This window comes from Cinclus cinclus, chromosome 3 (assembly GCF_963662255.1).
Source record: "Cinclus cinclus chromosome 3, bCinCin1.1, whole genome shotgun sequence".
Taxonomy (NCBI): domain Eukaryota; kingdom Metazoa; phylum Chordata; class Aves; order Passeriformes; family Cinclidae; genus Cinclus; species Cinclus cinclus.
Window position 1 is genome coordinate 117,036,155 of NC_085048.1, and position 22,577 is coordinate 117,058,731.

Below are 22,577 nucleotides of genomic sequence, written 5' to 3' on the forward strand. Positions count from 1 at the left end.
TTAAATGAGAATCAGGCCCATAATCTGAATAAATATATGCACTCTGTTACATTAAGGTTATTTATTACTTTGTGCTTGGCCTGAGTATGCATGGAGATTTACCACAGATAATCCATAATCCAGAATTAAACTATTAATATGCATTTTGAGAGGGGCAGCCATAACCTTGAAATTCCTTGGTTTAAGTATGACCTTTAACTTTGTTTGAATATATTTTTTAAATGTGTGAATAACAAATTAACATTGGTTGATAAAAAACATTCTGATTCCTTTGTACCATTTGCATCAGTCCATTCTTAACTTACAGAAAGCCTTGAAGATTAGAAGGCTTAATCACTCATAATATTTATTTGTTTTCAAATGTCAGTTCACATTTAGTTCAACATAGTGTCAGTCTTGTCCCCCTCCTTGCCCCAGCATGACTGAAACTGCGGTAGAAATTGTTCTTCTCTTTGTATCCAGAGACACTGCCTCCCTGTGTAAAGGAATTGCTTTCTGTATCCTCCTGAACATGGAATTCTGAACTATGCTGTTCCTTTGATGTGCCCTCCAAATTTCTTCCAACTGCATCTGTTTGTTTTTCTTTCCACAGGCCCCGTCTGAAATTCAACAACCTGACCTTGATTTCCACTCATGGACTTCCAGGAAAAGACCCTCAGAGCTCCAAGTATAGAAGATTTTTAATTAACAGGTTTGACTTCTCATCTAAACACTTCCATAGCTCCTGCAGAAAACATAACACTTGATAATTCTTGTGAACTTGTCCTAAATTTTAGATACATCCGTAGAGAGCCCCAAAATAGCTCAGTCTGTCTATCCAGAATGCACTCACCTACAAGAGGAGTTGGATAGAACTGTGAGTTGGGAAATAGTGCCAAAGCCGTAACTTCAGGATGGCAATCCACTGTGTTGTACCTGGACAGTGGGCTCTGCTTTCTGAGGATTTTTAGGTTGTTTGAATTTCCAGGCTGAAGACAAATGACACAAGATGTATGCTCGCTTTTTAAATCTTGTTTGGTTTTTAGCTTCCATGAGTTTTGTTCTAAATAATGCTGAACTAAAGAATGTGCAGGAATTAATATGGGTAATGCAACAGGGGCTGACTTAGAGCAGTGTGTGGTGGATGCAGAGCCCAGCAGTGGCAGTGAGGATTTTGCTGGGTACAGGGGCAGTTGTTGCTGTTGATGAGTTTGACAGAACTGTTGTGTGTCAGTTCTGCTGCTCGTGGGCTGTGAGTGCCAGTCCCTGGGCTGTGGCAGTCTGTCCCTTGTCCCAGGCCAGGGCTCTGTGCAGCTGAAGGGAAACGGTGGAAGAGCCTTGTCTAGGGACTGTCATTATGAATATGATAGCTTCCATTTGGTCAGATGAAAATCTTAACTCTCTAAAATTCACAATATGTCATTCTCATTTAAATACAGTGTTTTGGGGTTTTATTTTGGAATAAATCATCACTGTGGACCTGAACATGATTGTTTTGAGCATTGAGAAGCATAGGATTAAAATGAATCAGTTATTCTGAGTAGTTGGGGAATGAATTTACAGTAAAGTATTTAGATTTGGCACATGACTCCTTGACATTGTATTTTACCAAATCTTTTCTTCAGTGAGCTTCAGTGCACTAAAGGGCTGCCCTTTAAATTACAAAACACCTCCATGTCTGCTTGCTGAATCTTACAAATGAAATCTTTACAAAGATGTGAAAATAGTGTACTGGGAACCTGTTTAAAACCATCTGATCACCTTTGGAATTTTGCCCTGACAAATAATTTTGTATAACTAGTTGCCTGTGTTACTTTTTGTGCTGTAGAAAGGGGTGTGTTAAAGTGCAAGTCTAGTAAATGAAGGAATTACGTTCTCACACAAATACATGCAGTCTTTTTCTGAAGCTCACTGTAGAAAAGAGTTGTACTAATAAAGTATCCTTCCTGACAGAAAGTTGCAGTTCAGAGCTGCCTCACCAGATTTAGCTGTTAAAATCTGAAAGCAGATTAAGAGTGAAAATTGAACTCTGCAGGGTGTGATTTCTGAAAGCATCCCTGTGATTTTGGAGTGTCAGTCTGTTGGGAGCTGTGCACCACAATTATAGAGGTGCTTTTGAAAACCTTCTTCTGCCTTAATGTCCATTTTATTTATAGATTCCTGCATTATTACATCTTAGAATTGTCAGTGTTTTTCTTCCCTTATTTATTTTCCTCTGGTATCTGTGAGTACAAAAGATGCAGAGCATTGCAGGAAGCCTGGCAATACCCTAGATTGTAAAATCAACTGTGTTTGTTCCTGTGGCATCCTGAATGCCAGTTTTGGGAGTTTGGTAGCAGTGATTAACATGGAGCTCTGTGTTGGGATATGTGTCCTGGTATTAAGGGCAGAGCAGCAGCTGTCAGTGCTGGTTCCACCTGCACTCCCTGCTGTAGCTGCCGGTGCCACAGAAAAGCATCAAATGCTTGAGCATGGGGCCAGCCCCTTCTGTTTCATCACTTTGAGGCCTGTGGGAGAAAGTGGAATATTTTTCATCGCTAAGTATACATAGAAAGCCATGGTTTGGGGCCTCTAAGTGGCCGTGAGCTTAGTTTGGTAGGTGGAATGTATTTTCTGTGGTGACTTGAGCTGGCAGCCTGGGTGAAGCCCAGGGTCCCTGTACTGGCCATTCCCCTCCTGAGGCCCTGGCTGGGGTGAGACTCAGCTTCTTCCATGTAGTTTGTTCAGTGTTTCTTCTTGCTGAGCTGCTTTGGTCTCACAAACCAGACACCTGTGTGACACCAGCTATTTGGGTTTTTTTTTGCTTGTTTTAAACCTTTTGCGTTCTTTTTCACTAGATCCTGTGAGTTCATTGCTCTACAAAGCTATTAACGGGTTTGTCCAGTTCTACTGAAAGAATCTGACTGGACAGGCTTTGCTTGGTGCAGGTTTTCAGGATTGGGGAGGGATGGAGTTGAGCCCAACTGGATCTGCACAATGGCCAGCAGCCTCTTGTGCATTTCTATGGTGGGCCATTGCCAGGTTCAGGGGTCACAATAGACCTAGCTGGGAATGTTCTCTCTCTGGTTCTCCTCACGTTTTATAGTGATGTGTCTGTTGCATGTCTTCAGAAATTTGTCTTTGTAGAAGGCTATTATTAAATGGGGAGGGTGGTACAAATGCAGTAATGAGTAAGTGTCCTGGTATTTACTTGGTTGGACATACTTGGTATGGGCAGGCTCTGAGCCTTAAAAGACCTTTGGAAATAATTGTAATTTTCATTACTGAGGCATTAAAAAGCGGTTTTGTTCCATTTGGGTTTTGCTTTAAAATTGGCTTTTAAAATAGCAGCTTCTACATCTTTATTACTTCTCTCACATGTAGGGATATCTGATGCTTTTTGCTTGGAGCAGGTTGTAACACCCCTAAAACCTGAGAAAAGCAAACCTTGCCTGAGACTGTCAAAGCCAACACGTGATTTTAGGGTAGTGATATGGAATTGACACTGTCAGAGCATGCTGCTTGTGATGGGTGCTCCATGCACACCCTGAACATCCTGGAGCGCTGAACAGCTCAGGACCAGTTTAGTGTGCTTTTGGTATTTGTCATTCTTGTATTGTGAAAAGTTCTTTTGGAAAAGGGCCACCAATAGGAGACTTGACATCTCTGCCTTTTACTTCTAGCTCTGACAACTGTTTTCCTAGATTTCTATTTATTTTAAACCTTTTTGGAGTACTGGTGCTAAAATGGTAGGGTGAATTTCCTGTGTTTGTCTCACCTTAGCTATGACTGGTGAAGCTGAATCGAAAAGGAAGGAAAGCTGGGGAAAAGCTGAATAAGGAAGTCTTGGAGAAAAGATTGGACTGTTGAATTATTTTCTTTGTAGATTCAAAAGCTTCTATCTCACATCAGCCTGCGAAGGAAAAGCAAACTAAAGCGTAAATTTGACTTTGTTCTTGAATTACATGATTGTAAGGCCCAGCGCTGGGAGAGCTTGTTTGGTTTCAGCAGAAAGTTGTCAGTTTGTAACTGAGTATTACCTAAAGCCTCATCTTTCACCTTGGGCTGCAGTCAACTCCCAGCAAGGGAACAGGCGGGACCACTGGGGGCCTGGGCCGAGCTCACCAGATGTCTAATTAATGCCTGCTGTCAGCTGCCGAAATGTCACTTACAGATATTCTTTCTTTGCAGCCACTGTTTTAACGATGAAGATTATGCACAGATGTCACTTTGTTCATGGGTTAACGTCGTGGTTGGTAAGATGACAGGCATAAACCGCAGTGCCAAATACGTTGTTGTTTCCAAGGAGAGGGAAGTGCCGTACGACTACCTGGTTCTGTGCATGGGACAGAGCTACCAGGTGAGCTGTGTGCAGGGAGAGCCAGCACAGTGTTCCCAGGTTTCCTACAGTGAAGGCTGTTCCTGAGGTTAGGCAGAGCAGCCTCAGCCAGGGAAGCAGCAGCAGCAGTTTGCAGTCCTGGAGTGCAGCAGGTTGGGCCGTGTTGGTGCTGCTGCCAAAGCTGGAGGAGAGGAGGGTCAGGCAGAGTTTCCCACCAGCAGGTTAACTTGGGCAGGAGGCAAAGCTGCCTGTGTTTTTGCCACCACGACTATTACACCTGCTAAGGAGCAGGCTCAACTGACATGTGGTCCCAGCCACAGGAGACTTAACTCCAGCTGGTCTAACACCATTTGACCTAGTTTTGGAAACAGAGAGAGTTCCTTATCAAATTAATTATTCATCTCATGTGATGACCGTGCCTAGGCACGTCCGTGGTGCTGCTTGGTGTTGTAGCACGCAGCTGAGTTTCCAGTGAGATTGAAGCAGACCCTTAGCTGCATGTAAGATGTGGAGTCAAACTGAGCTCCAGCCCTACAGGGCCAGCTTCCACTCAGACTCCCTGGGCAGGGTGGCTTCTGTTCTGGCTCCTGTATCCCTATGAGGCCATCAGGTCACCTAACCAAATGGGCAGCTTGGTCCAGCCCCCTTGCTGCAGGGCTTTGCCTTACATGGGTGGTTTGGGGTAGGAGTTGTGAGCAAGGCATTTTGCCTTTAAAATCAGGAGATAGATGTGAGCAATGTCTGCAGCTTTGCAGTGCTGTGCCTTGTCCCACAGCAGTGTCTGGCTGCCTGTGTGCACCTTGCTCTGCAGTCTGGGATCCCGTCTCAGAGCAGAGCCATGCTTAAACAGCAGCCCATGGGCACTGCTCAGCAGGGATGGAACAAAAACTAAAGTGTGGGCTGGAACAGTGCTCCTGGGAAAAGGTGTTTGGAGGTAACTCTGACTTGCAAAATAATTTATGGGAAGTAACGGCAGTGGGGGAGAAAGATAAGGACAGCAAGGAAAAAGGTAGTTTTTATCTGCCTTTGAGAAGAAATCCCATCATCATCTGTTCTCACTTTCAAGCTTCTCAATTTCAAATACAAAAGGATAAGAAGAAATTAGTTGCTTCTGTTTTATTACATGGAGCTCTGGTCCACCCTTTTTATAAATTGTTCCTTGTTTGGTAAGCAGTCAAATTAATGCTTAGCAAAACGTTTTATGTTATGATTTAGAGATTTACTTGCTGAGTAAGATCTTGCGGTGTCGTGCCTTGTTTTATATGATCCAGCAGTATTTCAGCTGATCCAGCTGGCAGTGAGAGCATGGTTCAGTATGTGGCTTGGTGGTGCTGAGGAGGTCAGAGACAAGATTCCCTTTTTCCTTCGTACAGCTCAGACCGAGTTTGTTGTTGTAAAGCAGCATTACACAGTTGAACATGTTAGTGAATCTTCAAATTTGAACCATCAGGCAGGTTGTGATCCCTTTCTCTGGGACAAAATCTGTCGTTGTAGAAGGTTGATTTTTGCTGGCAAAAGGTGGAGGCAGTCTGGCTTCACAAAGACTTTCCAAGGGCCATTCATTTCAGGTGATCTGTTATTCAGAGAGCTGCTGAGAGCCCTTGCTGTGTGTTGGGACATTTCTGCTGTTTGCTGTGCAGATCTAGGCATTTGCCATGTGCCTCCACTTGCACTGGCAGCGCTGTTTGGAGTGGTCACCCACATCCCTTCGCAGGGAACACCTGCACACGTGTGGACGCTCAGGTCGGTGGGGTCCGTGTTCCCTCTGGCCTTGGGAGTGTTTGCTGCTGCTGAGTGTAATAAAAGGCTGGGATGTGCCAGAGCAGCAGCCCTTGGGTTGCCAGAGTGAGAGTGTCGTTGTGATTTAACATCTCCAAGGTCTGTGCCATGCATCCACTCACCCACTCGTGTCTCCAGGCCATGGCTCCTGCCGGAAGCGAAATCACGAGTCAGTGGCCACAGAGATACCTGGGGACAGTCCCTCCCAATCACTTCACTCTCAATGATGCTCAGGACTGCTTGGAGGCAGCACGCTGGCTGGAGGAGAACCTTGGCAACTCCACAGGTAAGGTGCTTCGTTAGCACACCCACTCACAGAGATGGCTCCCAGGCTTATTATTTCCTCTATTCCCTCCTATAATTGGTGCCTTGTGAATTCTGACAAAGTCTTTCATCTGCTATGCTTTGTTTTCTAGATTAATTTACAATTTTTTGTTATTTTTGATACCCAGCATATTTAGCTGGGAAAGAAAGGTTTGAGATAGATTAATTATCTACAGTTATTATATACAAATGAGTCCCAAATGCAAATCTGTCCAGAGTTGTTAATTAGCCAATGAAATAATAATTTAATTAGTGGATGTGGTTTTCTACTATATAGAAAAATATCTAGATTTGTGGCATAGCACAAAGAAAATAAGTCTAAATTAGGATGTGTCTGTCAGCATTGTATTCAGTTGCATCAGTTAGATTTTCACATAGAGCTGCAAACTCCTGGTGCTTTTTAACCCTTAAAATCTGACATTTATGCCAATGTGCACCATCCCTGCATTTCCTTGACCTTGTCATGTGTGCTCTGTTTGTCTGTTCACTAATTCATCCACTGTGTGTGCGCTGTGGGAGATACCTGGGACCATCCAGCTTTCTGAGTCAGCTTTGAACTAGAGAAACAGAGACCAAAGGGTCAATTGTTTCATGAAATGTCAGTTCCTGCTGCCTCTAAGTCAGGACAGTTCAGAGCAGGAAAGCTGTCTTAGTGTGTGTGTGTGTGTGTGTGGCGGGGGGAGTTCCTGTTGGCAGAGTGCAAGAGCAGGACTTTCCTGAAGATGTGTTTTACCTACCTTGTGGAGTGTAATGAGAATTGGCAGTGATTTGGTATGGTGCAAGGTTCACACCTGCTTGGCAGTCCTTTAGGGAAGTTCTAAAAACATTGGAAATTCCTTTATCATCCCTCAGGTCTTGCTGTGATCAGCATAGGGGTCCATAAACATGGCAGTGTTTCTCAGCCAGCTTCCTGGCCTCTGGAGCCGTCTTGTTCCGCCTGTCCTCCAGCTGGTACCAGCCCTGCCCACACGGCCCTACCTGTCCTCCAGCTGGTACAGCAGCTGGGTTTGCACGGACAGATGAGGTATTAGCTTCCCCTGTTTGCTGCTGCTAGTCCTTTATGGGACTACCCGTGTGCCCGGTCCTGGGAATGTGCTGCGGTGCCCCTGCGCAGGGATGTGCCAGGGAGGATCAGTCACTCTGCAGCAAAGGGCATAACCACGGTGTCTCATTTGCCTTGGCACGAGTGCACCTTCTCCAGCAGCAGTGCTGAAGTCATGGGTGTTCAACTTCACTTTGTTATTGCTGCTGGCTTTGCATCTCTTAATGAGGCCCTGGCCTGGCTTCATGCGTAGAGAAGGAAGGGAAATTCGCAGCACTCATGAGGCTGGTCTGAAGGGACTTGTGGAGATGTGGTCTAGGAGAGATGTGACACCTTGCCCTTTCCCCCTGCTCTGGCTTCAGTTCCCTCTCCTTGCCCTTCCCATCACATTCTCTACTGCTGTGCGGAGTGCCAGCTGGAGAGGACTTCCTCCGCTGATCTCAGTTTCTCTTCTTCCTCACCCTGCTTCTTTTTCCAGTTGTGTTTCTTACAAACATCATTCTTTCAGTCTTGACACTTGTGCCAGGGTTCTGGGAGGCCTTGCTGCTGCTGAGGGGCTGGGAGCAGGGCAAGCATGGCCCCACGGCTGCCACTGTGGCTTCACTGATGAAACCCAGCCACCTAATGCATGGAACCTATTACAGCTGTAATTGGGACTAATTGAAATTCATCTCCTATTAGCTCTGCACTTTCCATGAAAATAAAAGTAGGATGGAAGTAAAGTAAGGAACAAAACTGCTTTAATGGCCCAAAATGGAGCAATTATTTTTTTTTCTTCACCTAAGCATAGTTTACTGCCTTATTAAAAGCGTGTTTGTAGGAATACTCTTGCATTAAAATTCTACTGCATGAATCACTGAGTGGAGCCACCAATGCTTTAGCTCATACCGGATTTCTCCTTTAGCTTTTGCAAACTGCAAAGATTCAGGTCACATTAGGGTCATTGAAATCTTGTGCTTCTACTTGTGGAAAATTAATGAGTCTGCTCTGCAACAGGACGCTGACATTCAGGTAATAAACGATAAAACTACTGTAATGATCTTTATTTATGGCTGTTTTTTCTGTAGAAGGTTATTATGTTTACTCACAGATACATACATTTTCATGTAGTTAAATAATAAAAGCATCCTGAGGAACTGCTCTCTGTTCAGTGGACATAATTTCAGTCCATAATGAATATCTGCAGTTCCTAGACTACTAGCACTGTCATCTAAAAAGCCACTAATATTGTAATAAGCAGAAGCAGTAAATTGTTGATTTACAAGAGGTCAGTAAAGGAGCATTGCTTTCCCTGATCTAATGCAGTTGTATTTAATATTACCATATAAAACAGAATTTTAATTTTCCTTGAGAAATGTAGGACTCTGATCTGATCTTGTCCATCCCCAAATGCCAGTGTCTAATGCAGGAGCTGAGCTTCTCTCTGAGGGTCCTTTGCTGCCTGAGGGTGAAGGGTCTCAGCCCAGCCTTGCCCTGCAGTCAAAATGGAGCTTTGCTTGGCTGTGCCTCAGGGAAGCCCTCCTCATCCTCCTTTTCCAGCCACAGCCATGGCATCCTCTTCACTCCTCATTCGTTTCACTCCTTGCAAATTGAAAATGTGTAAATGTAGCATGAGGCTGTCAGCACCTGCCCAGCACGTCCTGGCCTGCACTGTCAGCACATGGTGTTAATAAAAATCAGTATAGCAAAGCTGCTCTTTAACAGGAGATTGTAATACTTCTTACATTATGCCCTGCTGCAGCAGGGAAAAAACAATTAGGCTTACATCTGTCTTCTCTTTTGGCACTCTCCTTAGCCCAGTGCAGCTGCATACAGGTGTCGTGGCAGACACAAGCTAGGGGACAGATTCTTCTGGCTTGGGAAGTTGGGTCAGTGATGGACACACTGGAGCATTCCTGTATTCTCTGTGATATTTAGGAAAGTAGTAAGGTCTCTTTGTTCTTATGCATTTACAGGTAAAACTGCAACTGATGCATTTGCAGGTAAAACGGTTCCGTCCCTTGGCTCATTGCTGCAAACAGTAAAAACATGTTTTGTGTCATTGATGTGCAGTGTACTCATGGGGCAGGTCTTTTCTCTGGCAGCTATGAAGAGAGATGTTTCTTTGGCAGCCACAAGTAGCCAACCTGATAGGGACAAATAAAATAACTGTGTAGTCAAAGGGGAATAGTAGAACATCTGTTAACATTTTTATCATTAATACTCTTGGGAGCTGGGGCAGTGTGCATGCTCAGTTTAGTATTGCCCTGCATCTCATGCAGTAAAACATGGTCCAGTGAGATTAGTTTAGCCCATGAAATAATACAATTCAGGGCCTAGGGGCTGCTGCCACTTGTGACAAGAAGGAAATGCCACACTGAGATGAATTGCCCAGCACTGCCCAGGTGAGGAACACGAGCCATGGGAAGGTGCTTTTGAGGCATCCTTGTGCTCACGGGTCAGATCTGAACCACGGGAGCTGATGTGGGCATGGGCAGGCAGGTGGAGGTGTTCTGCCTCGTCTGAACCCTGCTGGCTGTGGCACAGAGAGCTGGCAGGGCAGGGCTGAGCTCTGGCCCTTTGCTGAGACTCCTTAGCCCCACAGAGGAGTTCCCTACAAGCTGTGCCCTTTTGCCGGGGCTGCTCAAAGGCTTGGTGGATCACAGAGCAGACAAATGCTTCCTGTTCCAAGCAGCGGGGCAGAGGGAATGGGGGGGAGAGGAGCACGTTGAAGTCCTGCTCAGAGGATTGTTGGTGTGTTCTATATGAAACCATCCTGAGATAAAACACACAGCTGCTCTGCTGCCTCCCAGCTCTGCCTCTCTTATTGCCAGGAAGGCTTTAGCCCTTAGGCTGGAGGGTCCTGTTGTACTCACACAGAACAGACACTCCCCTCCTTGTGTTCCTGCTCAGGTCTGACTGTGCTGTTTGAAGTGGCACAGGAGAAGTTCAGGAGAATGAGCAGGGCCCTGCCCTGCAGCTCTGGAGGGGTGGATCAGGTCTGAGCTCCCTTTGCCCTGCAGAGGAGGATGGAGCTGGATTCAGGAGTGGTTTGTGTGCTGGTGCTGACGCTCTGCAGAAGGAGCAGCAGTTCCCACACGCTGCTGTCACAGCGGATGGATGGAGCGATGGAGCGAGCTCCCAGCAGTGAGCAGGGACAGAAGTGGCTCTGGGCTGGTGTTGTGCCATGTGCAGCTGCCTTCAGAGTGGTGCCGAGCTCTTCCCACCACCAGGGACAGGGACCTCTGCAGGGCCATCCCCATTCTCTGGAGATCAGGCTTTGGCAGAAGGGAGAGGCAGCACTGGTGACCTCCATGTGGCACAAGGGCTTGTTTTCTATAACTTGACCTTTCCATGGATTGTGAGGGTTTTCTGCATGGTGTATTGAATTTGATTCCGTCCACTCCCCCCTCCATCAGTCCTTTGAATGAGCAAAATTATGGAGAGAGGGGAGAACAAGATAAAAATGGTGATTGATTGATTGATTTACCCCTAGAGGCTTTTCAATCAGAATAATTTTAAATTATGGGGTCAGGATGAAATATCATACTTCTGTGTGAAGTACTTGCGTACTTTGTGGGATGTTTTGTACAGATTCTTCACTAAATTATCTTAGCTGCTGTTGCTAGGTAACATTGTTTGCTTCATAGCATCAGAGAAATAAGAGGGTCAAAGAGAGCAATTCCATGTTATTATCATCTGAGTTATACTAATAAGGTTTTCATTGTACGTCTTAGAAATCTTTTCCCCCCCCCTTTTTTTTCCCCTCTTAGGGAACGCCATTGTCTACGGGAATACAATTGACATTTACACCACGGTAGAAGCCCTCTTATCCCTCGGGATTGATGGTTCCCGCATCCATCTGGTGCAGGCTCCGCTCAGCTCTGCCGGTGCCTGCCTCGGGGACGCCGCGGTGCAGCGCAGGGTGCGGGAGGCGCTGGCAGAGGCGGGCGCGGCCGTGCACCCGGAGCGCGTCCTGGCACGGTGGGGCCGGGACGAGCACGGCCGCATCACCTGGGCTGCCTTCACCGGTGCCGCAGAGCCGCTCCGGCTGCAGTGCTCCGTGAGTACACGCTCCCTGCTCCGCAAAAACCATCCCGCTTACCTGCCCCCTCGCGGGTAAAAAGCCCGTCACGTTTACCGGCCCCTTCTTTCCTCGTTGTCCCTGGGAGATCGAACATTCACTTCTTAGTCTCAGCGACTGTTTCTAAAAAATCCGAATAAATCTATTGTTAATGCCCTGACTGATTTGGATTAAAATGTATTTAAGTCGCCTGACACGCAAGTAATTGTTCACTGTTGAGTGACAAATACTCTTAATTCATTTTCAAAGTACTTCCAGAAATCCTTTTCTTATTTAAATGTGCACTTACTCCTGTCTATAGTTATGTGCATTTGATTGTCGTAGTAGAAGCCACAGCCACTGGGATAGTATGTAACTTAAGGAAAACATGTTTTATTTCCCTCTGCATCAAGGATTGCAATTTTTTTTCGTTTCCAGTACCAATATCTCATGGAAGCTCTAGGCATGTTCACAGCTGTGGCTCTGCTCTGAGAATGGGGGCAGGTTCTAGCCTTTCCTAAGGGTCAGCATAGTTCTGTTTTCCTTTATTGGGGTAATCCACAGGAGTGAGTCCCTCCAAAACCAGTATCTGTAGGGAGCCACCAAGTCCCACTGCGTTCCTCACTGTATGTGCCCTCCTCTGTGCAGCTGGGGGGGTCAGCTGTGGGGAGGGTGAGCCCTGTGCCTCTTCCAGAGAGCTCCCCATGTGTCGGGGTCCCTGCTGGCCCCTCTGCTCTGTGGCCCTTTTCTCTTTCACACAGGGCTTCATGATGGGGGTGACGACCTCACACAGCACTGTTCTCAATAGCATGACTTTGGTTTCCATATCAGAAGTGATGTTCCTCCCACTTTCTCCTTGTATGCGGCTTTTTAAGTTCTCTCCTTTTTCCTTGAAATCTCTCTGTTTTTATCCTTCCACAAGGATCTCAATGTGGTTCTTGTTTTTGCAACTTGGTATCCACTGACCAGCTCCCCTTCAGCCCACCCCCCCTTCTCCCCACCACTCTATCTGTGTAGCCTGTACTGTTCCTTCAGATGCTCTTGCCTTGGGCTTTCTTTCTCCTGCCTATTCTTGCCCCATGCTCGTGCTTCCTCCATCCATGATCCTTCCCTGTGGAAGGAGGGAGGCTCTTTCACAGCCTCTAAGATGAAAGACCCGCAATTATTTGTGATGTCAAGGGCTTTGTACTCTCCAAAACCAGTTCAGCTGCTGCACAGGGCTCCTGTATCTGCCTCCAGCCGCCTGGGAGGCTGAACTCAGAGGAGTGGGCTCTGGAGAGCAGCTCCACCAGGAAGGCAGCTGCACTCATGAGAGACCAGGCTCTGCAGGAACAGTCTCTGCAGCAGCTCTGGGCCTTTTGGGATTTCAGCCAGTATCAACTGTTGATTGGCAGTTCTTGGGGACTTAATTTGTTGAGTCCTGCAGGATAAAAACAACAGGAGAAAATCTCTTCTTTCCCTAAAGCAGCAGCCTCCCTCCCTCCCTCCCTCCTGCCCGGGCTGACAGATGGCTCCCGCCTGGAGGTTGCAGCCGTCCCCTCCCCTCTGGTGACACTGTCCTGCCTGTCAGCCAGTGGCCTGTGGGGCTGTGTGGTCCTCTTGCCCTCATGGGCAGAGCTTCCTTGATTTTTGGCTCTCTGAGCTGGCCAAAATTCCCTTAGCTGTGCGTAGTTCATGACTTAGTTTATCTGTGAACAAGCCCAAGGGCTCTGGCTCCTCCACTGCTGCATCTCTGCTTATGCCAGTGCTGCTAACATTTCCAGCTCTCCGTGCCTCTTCTTTCAGCCAGTCGAGTCTCTGATACTTGCCCTTCGGCCCCTAGAAAGCTCTTTGGGGGTACAACTGGCTAACACCTTTACCCTGGTCACAGATTTGTCCTGAGCTGGCACTAAGGGAAGGACAGATTACAGATGCTGCTGTGTCCTGGCACAATTAAGTCTTGGGCTGTTCAGGACTGAAGGCAGCAAGGGAAAATGTGCTCATCTGAGATCCTTCCACCCTTTCCTCAGCCTATAAAGGAGTATTGCTTGCTGGAGGGGCAGCAACTTGTTGTCTGATGGTTTTAAAAGCTGAGGGCAGTGCTGGTGGGAAAAGCTGTTTGTGGGGGCTCTGGGGCTTCACAAACTCTCAGAGCGATGAGACAGTCAGTCCTGGCCCTTTGCAGACTGTGCTCTTGTTCAAACCATCTTTCAGCCGTGTCATTCTTATTCCTTTCTCAAGTCCAGTGGGCACTCTTGTCTTGCACTCATTCGGGGACTGTGTTCTTCCAGCTCTCAGTTTGTCCTTTGCCAGAGAAAGCTTCAAGGGTGCTGCTCGTGGTTGTTGCTTCTCCTGAATCTGCTGCCTGCTCCCAGCACCACCTGCTTTGTAGTGCTGGTCATGCTGGCCCAGCTTCTGTGGGGGACAGGAGCTCTGCTTCCTTGTGCCCCAGGAGAGGGACTGTGCCCATGCACAGAGAAGACAAATCACTGAGTGTTATCACTGGACTTTTCCTTTGAGACTCAGAGCAGGAATTTATGGATTTGGGGTCCTCGGCCTCTGCAACTTCTGCTGACTGACATTCCATTGCTACAGCTGGAATGAGGAGGACATTTCCCCTGAACAAGTTTAATTTCTGATATTTCCATTTCATTGACTGTCTCTGTGCCAGTTAGCCAAAGTAACTGTGTTGGTAAACAGGCTCAACATTTGGGAAAACACTTGTAATGCACAATTATCCTGCTAATTTCCAAATACGTTGTGTTTTTCTGTTCCTTGAGGTTTCAAGTTGGCTCGAGCATTTGAAAGAAAACAAACTTCACAGAAGGTTCAGGTCAATGTTCCATGATTGGACTAACACAGAAAGTATGCAGAGACACTCAGGCTGTTTGATGTGGCAAATGTTGCCATTTTTAAACTATCTAATAACCAGAAACAGATGAGTCTACTTTAGTAATTCTCCTTTCTGCTGTCCTAGTTTTATCTTTGGTAGTTGTAATGCTGGATGAGAGGGATCTCTCTACTGTGACAGTGTTGCTAAAATGACACTGTATTTCACATTCTCGTTTTTAAAAATAACATTCAGAATAAAGTCTGGGGTTTGATTTACGAAATCAGCCAGTAAGTAATATACAATTATCTTCACTTATTTGCATCTCTTTTTAGGCATTTTTTAGCTTTGCCTACAGGACACTGGATTATGAAACCTTTAAGGCCATCAGTGATGCGTGCCTTGTTTTTGACGGAAGAGTTGTGATTGATGCCAGATTCCACACCAATGACACCAGCATCAGGGCTGCAGGTCCTCTGACAAAGTTCTCCAGGAGATACTTCAGGGATGATGTGACACACAGCAACTTCAACTCCAAGGAGATTGGCTTTGAGCTTGCTGCTTCCATGCTGAGTCTCTTTGATCCAACCCCTCAGCCCAGTTCTGAGCCACCAGAAGGCTCAGACAGACTCATCCCTGTGTACAGAAAGTGCAAAGTTCAGGGTATGTCCAGCTGGATTTCTGTCACGCTTCTGGCCCCTCTTGGGTGTTTCTGCTCTTCTCTAGTACAGGCAGGCCCATCTCACTTCAGGTGCCACCTCATGGCAGTACAGCACTCAAGGCTCCCTATGTACTGGAAAAAGATGATGGCAGAAGAAGGACAAACAAATGCATTATTTTCTTCATTGTTAATGACTTAATAAATCTTGTGTTTTCATTTATGGCAGCTGGTGTTCTTCCTGGAGGTTATAACTACTTGCACATTTCCAAGCCTGGAATCCCCATGCCCTTGGATGTAGAACGTGACCCATGCGATCTTGTAAGTTAAATAATGGAACCCTTCTTGTTTTGTCCCCCCTGTTTGTTTGAAAGGATGTTCCTGTTTAGGGCATCTGGGTGTGGAGGCACTGTACACACCAGGTACAGCTGGAGAGAGAACCAGGAGCAGTCACAAAACCAGCCAAACCTCTTGGGTGTTCATTTCCATTCTTCCTGGTATTTGGCTTTCTCCAAAGATGCCTGGTTTCCATGCAGAGGACACAGGACAGTATCAGCAGGATTTCATGCTTTCAGTCTTTGTGATGAGCCTCTCTGCTCCCTGCAGTATGGTGCTGTGAGTGCATACAGATGATGCCAGTCTGGCAGGGAAATTCAACAGATTTTTAAAAGAGCAGGAAGTATCGTGGATGAGATGCTCTGTGCTGCTAGGAAATAGCAAGTCCTGCAGCTGTGAGAGTTGTCTTGGAACAGGGCATGGGGAAGCACTCCCCATTCTGGGCTCCATGTCTCCAGGATACAAACAAGGAGGTGTCTTTCTTACTGGAGAACCTGACTTGAGGCAAGAAAAGGACTAGATTAATGTCTTTTAAAGCCAGAGATGACTTTCCACCTAGGCAAGATCCTCTTTCACAGAGATTGTCCCTTTTTCCTTGGGAATTTCTGCATCAAGCCCATTTTTGCAGTTGATTTAAAAAGCAGCTCTTTAAAAGCTACTTCAGTGTTGATTTTAAAACCTGAACGGCAATGAAACAAGTGAGCCTTTGAAAAAGAAAATGGTTTAGGGAGAGGAATCAAAGTGTGGCTCACCTTGCTTTTCAGATCCAGGATGAACCATCCAGAGCAGCATGTAGTGGAGAGCAGAAAGGACTACCAGAGAGAGGAGTTGGTTTGGTTACTCCAGTTTGCTAGAATATAATCGGAATTCTTTTGCTGCCACTCTGATTACCTGCTGATTACCTGAAAAGGGGCCATATTTTTTAAAGCCACTCCAGAAACTTCGTGTAAATCCTAAAGAATTTTCTAAGAAAGAAGAGAAGCTAGTGAAAGGTACTAGCTTAGATGTGGAAACACTAAAGGTTCCTGTAGCCTAGCAACAGGTTGTTGAAGTGTAAAAAACTGTGACAGGAATACAGCTGGAAAAAATAGCTTCAAGCTATCTGATCATCCCAATGCAATGAGAGATTTGAAGCAAATTTTTACATTTTTGTCTAAGTGATTGATTTAAGTAGCTGCAGCTAAACGCTACAGTTTGAGCATGAATATCCAACACTGATGTTCTTTTATTGACAGCAAATGTGATATGCCAGGTGTGTGCTCTGTGTCATAAAGGAGGCTGAACAGAGTTCAATTGAGCTCCCCAAACAGAGCTCTCCAGTGTTGTTTGGGATGCCCCAGGGCATCCCTTCTGATTCCAGCTGCTGCTCCAGGAGGTCACAGGTCCCCGTGGATCCAATGTCACGCTTCCAGCGCAGCCGGAGGGCCGGGGTTCCCTCAGGTGTCTGCAGTGGCACCCGGCTGGTGTGCACAGTGGGGTGGACAGTAACCTACCCAAAGCACACAGAAAATCTGTATCCAAGCCACAGCAACGTGCCCATGGCCTGCTGTGTCTCTGGATTTCAGCAGAGGGGTTGTGGGTGTGAAGCAGTGAGAGCTAGGGGCTGGAAGCCCTCGCTGACCCCATGTGCCAGGTCAGGCGTTGTTCCTTCTCCACAGCTTCCCTGTGCTTTCTGATCCAGGGGACGGAGATTGTGACCGGGGAGGCTGCTCACGGGAATTACTTCAGGATGCACTTCAGCAGATACAACATGGTGGACAGCATCACCTGCTTTTGCAAGGAGCCCATCCCTGTGTCCAACTACATGTGCTTGTACGGACAGCACGAGCGCCTGCTCAATGACCTGTTCTACCGCTGGAGGGCCGGGCAGCTCACAGACCTCTACAGGTGAGAGGAGCCCTTTGTTGTGCACAGAATCTACCTTCTGGCAGCATGTAAGGTTAGTCTTATTATGCTTTGTCTTTTGGCTGTTTTCCCTTGGAACAGAAGGTAGAAAAAAAGATTTTAAAGTATTTTCCATTATCTAATAAAATTGTCAGTAAAAATGCAAGTCCTGAAGACCTCCCTGGGAAGAGCTCTGTGTCTGAGATTTGCTTAGAGGAGGAGCAATGTTTTACTTGACTATCTTTCATCTGAATGAGCATTTCAGCATCTTTATCACTTTTGTTTAGAGTGTTCAGTAGGTTAATCATTAAGCTGAACCTGGGTAATCCTTTATTACTGAAGACTCGTGTTCAAAAGTCGCTTTTAAACAAGTCCTTTTTTGTTGCTTTGAATCAACATTTTAAGCTGAGGGTTTGTAGAGAGATTTTAACTAACAGTGATAGTCATGCTTAACTGCTTGCCTGTTTTTATCTGGTGAGAGGGACTGAAGAGCCTGGTTAGTTCTAGTCATGTGCCATATCCTCTGAGAGAATGTTTCACTGCTTTTGGTTTTCATTTGAAGGAATCCCTCACAAATGGTGCTTTGCAACACAAACTGTCACTGATAGAGTAGTGAAGTACTGCCTGAAGTCAGCTGGGTAGAGACAGAAAGCCAGGCTCAGGAACAAATGATCCATTTCTATTGTGATACAAAGCTGATAGTGGTGCCTGAAACATTTCCAGGTTTGATTTTGTTCTATTTACAAGTGATTAAAAGAGAGGCACAAATGGTAGCAAAATTTTCAGATTAAACACTGTTATTTAGGTAGCAGTTTGTAAAAGCTTGCTGTGAAGGGTGTACTGTGGTCCAGAAGATGCTTGTGAATGATTGCTGCCATAGGGCTTGATTATGATTTATAGCAAACGTTGGCACTGTTTCACAAGAGAGGAATGGGGCACAGCAGAAGTCAAGTTCACACTGTCAGTGAGTGTTAAGGAGGAGCTGAGGGAGGGTGACACAAGTGCATGAGAGATGGGCCAAGACATCTCTTAAAGGCAGGTGATTCCTGTCCTTGTCGTGGCTTGTGCTGGTTGTACATTTGGAGCACCGAAAGAACTCCTTAGGTTTTGGTAAGGTACCATCAGTTCCTTTTGGGGCATTACAGTGTGCACACACATTGTGAGCTCACCTTTTCTGTGAACCATGCTGAGGTGTGGTCAGGGCCACTTGTTAGGTGCACCAGCAAGTTCCACACCAGCAGCAACATCTGGAAGAATAAATTGTCCTGCTTTGGGATTTCAGCCTGCAGCACAAGTAGCAGTATTTTCCTAACCTTGACCAGGGGATCACTGGTGTGCTGCACAGAGGAACACCATGTATCAGGGCCTCATTCACATCCCTTCAGCTCTCCTTCATTAGTGATGATGAACTAATTTTGGACTTATCTTTTACAGCCGTTAGACAGTGATGTTGTTTGGGACCTTTTGCCTCATTATTTTATCTCACCTCTCATTAGCCTGTGGCAGAATTCCTGAATTACAGTTGCCAGGTTTTTCTTATCTGGTTGTTTTATTGCCTCCAGTCATTTTCAGTTTTCTTTCTACCTTATCTTTAGCTAGGTTTGTTCCTTCTCTACTTGCTCTTTGGTCATATGAATGAAATCCCATATGTTGCTCTGCAGCAGTGAACATATGCTGCTCTTTAATCCTTGCTCGTGTGGTTCTTGTGGAACTTACACGCACACACACTCCCACTCATCCCAGCTTGGTTTTCCTGTTGCACGTGTCCATCCTGTGAGGAGGGAGCATTCTCCAGCAGGTGTAACAGGTAAATTGCCCGGCATCCCCACGGAGCAGTCCTGGCACACAAGCTGGCACAGGAATTTGCTGCTTTCAGGAGGGCAGAGAGCAAAGGAGGAAGTCTGGCAGTGTAATGTGCTCTCATAATATATCACATGTGCAACACATCAACATCCCCACAGTACAGTGTCACATAAAAGGTGCATACATGTGTGTGCAGGTGTGCAACAGGCACTGTTAAAATCAAGGCACGAGAAGACTGTTTGTTAGAAAACCATTATACTGAAAAATGATTTGGCATCTCTTGTGAGTTATCCTGAGGCTTTTATGTAGAGAAACAGTGGTGCCTTTTTAGCTTTTGGTGCAGAATAGGAAAATGCATTCACTGATTTCTGTGTGTGTGATAAAAGAGCAACTGTTTTGGGCCTTGTTCACGTGGTCTGTAAGGATCCCACATGAACACAAACCTGATGCTAGGACTGAGTTCCTCTCTTTGGCTTTCAGAACCTTCCTTTTAAACTAGTACATGTTACACTTGCATCCACTGGCAAGATTTGAAGTACCCTTAGTGAGAAGAAAATGTAGACTGTGAAAATGCTGTGTGCTAGTTAAGTTTGTAAACTTGACGGTTTGAAACATCTGTTCCCCTCCTCTCTTCTTTAAGCCTCTCTTTTGGGAAGAGCCTTCCTATGAGGCAAGAAAGTGCAGTGATTTAATCTTTTGGTCTGCATTTAGATTTCCCAGCATGGCATCTCGTTCCAGGAATGGACACAGTGGAACAGCTGTCACCTGGGAGCTAATTTATTTCTGTGTAGCATGCAAATTATCTTTTAAATAATTAGAGACTGCACCTAGCAGTGAATTTCCTCACTGATTTGCGTTTGGTGTAAGAGCTGAAAGTTAACCCCATGGTACCGGATTTCCTGGCCAGAATGTGCCAGTTCCATTCTCAAATTAGCTTTAACAACAGGCCCCTGAGATCCAGCAAACTTGACAAAGTCACCCCTTGCTGGAGCCACAGCTAATGAGAATAATGAGAGAAACAGCATTTCCTTTTGTCTGGAGAAAAGTTCATTGATTTGGGTATGAGTTCAGCAGGATTACAGGCTGCAGGACTTGACCCACAACCAAAGGAAAGCTTGGTCTCTGCTCTGCCTCAGTACGTGGGCTCTTGGAGGAGGTGAAGCAGTGGGCACACATTGCCCTCCCTCCCTCTCCCTCCCAGTTGCCTCATGCCATGCAGTGGGTGCTCTTCTTGCACCTGGGCGTGCAGCCAGTGCATTCCTGAGCAGAGGGGCCTGACAGTGCAGTTCTTCTATGCCAGGGCAGGAAAAAACGTAGGAACCAAAGTCTCATCAGCTTTGAGTTGATTGGCATTACTCACTGGATTTGGAATCCACTTCAGGGAGGAGTTTCTGCAATTTTTATTCATTTCCCATCAGGCTTCATCTCAAAAAGTCAGCTAGAATCTGAGTCCCCAAGAGCAAGGCTCTTTCTTGAGGGGAGTGTTCTCTTGAAGGAAAAAGAAAGCAAATTCCAGTGGTGTGCCCTGAAAGGGATCCCATGCTGTATGCCATGTTCCTGCCTCCCCTCACTTGCTGGAAGGCCTTCAGATTATTTCCATTATTATTGCCCTAGCAGCAGGTAGAAGAGAGGGGTGGGGAGAGATGTCTGAAGCTTTTTTCTTTTCAAGTTTATAGATTTACTGGTCATCAGTCCTCCACACTGCTTCGCAGAGGAGGAATGCAACCAGCCAGTGACCCCCTTTTGTGTTTTCCTGAGCTGAAGGCAGCTGCAAGGCAGTTGCCAAGTTATGGAACATGTCCATGGAGCAGTGGAATCTCCCTCTGCTGCATCTTAAGTACAAAACAGATAATTAGAGTGGTCTCCTGATACTTGGCAACCAAACGGATGCTCACTGGCATCACACCTTTAATATGACATAGAAGTGCTTCATGTGAGCTTCATTTGGCATTAATGATAATCAAATCTAACATAAATGCATAAAAATCTACCCAATAGTTTCTAAAATACTTAAGGAGCTTATTTCGCAAATGAGGTGTGAGTGGCTATTACTTGGGATTTTGTAATTGTGTGTTAATGAACTTGTTGTCAGGCAGGACCTGCAGAAGATGCTGGTTGTGTCTCAGTCATGTGGCACTAACAGTGGCAGTGAGGTGAGGGCAGCACAGGGCAGGGGCACAGGCTCAGGCCTGGGGAGCAGTGCACCAAGGCAGCCCATGTTTTAGTGAGGCATGAGCAGAGAAACCTCACAGGCGTGGTCATCCAGGCAGAGCTCAAAACCACTTTATTTTTTTTTTTTTCAATAGCTTTGTTTCCAGCATTTTAAGGAGTCGTCAAACTGGACAATTTGCTTGCTCTGCACAGGGTTCTTGGGCACCATGAGGGGGGAGAAGCCCCCAGAAGACGTGACCAGGGCTCTTTGGCAAGAAGGAGCTGGGAGAGAGGGTTTTATGGCAGTACTTGTGCATGGGACAACAAGCACAGGGGATTTAGGTGAGCTGTAGTCACAAAGGAATGTTTTTTTCCCACTGCCAGAATGCAGGTAGGATTCAGTTTTCACTAAGGAAGGGAACAGGCAATCTATGCATGGATCTGTGGAGATCCATCCCAGGTGGTTCTTGGCAGGCCTGCGTGCTGCCATCCAGAATCTGGGCACCCTGAGGACAGTCACAAAAAGTGGCACAGTTTCAAGTGCATCAGGCTACTGACAGGCTGTAGAACATGAGGTTGCCAAACATGCAGCAGGAATATTTGAAGGGAGTCATGCTCCCTTTCCCTGAAAGGCTTTGGAAAATCCACCCAGAAACTGTAAACATGGATAACAGATCCGGATGTTTCCTTGGCTGCTCTCTTCAAACCCTGTCTCTTATTTTCACATTGCATTTTCATATTGGCTATCCAAGCTAAATGCTCAGAAGTGCTTTGAGATGCATAAACAGCATTCATTTATTTTGAAGTAACCATTTATCTTTTTCCACCGAAGTTCAATTCCCACATCCTGGTGCTGTTAACATGAGGCTGAAGGTGATCTCTTAAGCAGTGTCATTCAGTGAGACTGTTAAACAGAAACACCACACTGGACTGTTTATTGACTCAGCGCTAATACAGCTCACAATATAACAAATGCATTAAGAAAAAGAACAACACTGATGTTTTCAGCTTTATTGTTAAAAGGTAGAGAGAACATCATTACTTACAGGCTCGATAATCAGTGATTATTTAAAGATGAAATGCATGATACATAAAAAGCTGGTTTTAACCCAGGCTTTCTGAAATTAAGAGTGGTTGTTTGTTAAGAGAAACACTAGAATGCCCTGCTGCTTTCTGGAATCTGCTGGATCCCACACCATTAGCACACTGGGATTCCATATGAGGGATTCCACCTTAGGCTTTTGTTCATCGAGACGTTTTTTTTCTGCAGGGTTAAAAAAGATCAGAAAGGAACTGTAGCAGGTAGTGAGCATAACTGAGAGGGACTAGTGCTGCTCTGTACATTCTGCAGTCTAATTAGAGGGAAATGGGTGTGCTTTTGCTGAAGAGAGAGGGTAAGGAAGGAGGAACACGTTGAAGGGATATCAAAGCACTAACGGCGTTTTCGCTCCC

At 46.0% G+C, this 22,577-nt stretch overlaps 1 protein-coding gene across 1 annotated transcript in view; it reads left to right on the forward strand.

The window, feature by feature from the left end:
- Window positions 1–22,577, forward strand: part of CFAP61 (cilia and flagella associated protein 61) — a 75,853-nt gene that overhangs the window by 46,813 nt on the left and 6,463 nt on the right. Inside the window, 7 exon segments of the mRNA XM_062489516.1 lie at window positions 593–691; window positions 4,150–4,318; window positions 6,215–6,362; window positions 11,195–11,484; window positions 14,629–14,956; window positions 15,181–15,272; window positions 16,969–17,174. Coding sequence (XP_062345500.1) covers window positions 593–691; window positions 4,150–4,318; window positions 6,215–6,362; window positions 11,195–11,484; window positions 14,629–14,956; window positions 15,181–15,272; window positions 16,969–17,174 — 1,332 coding nt within the window.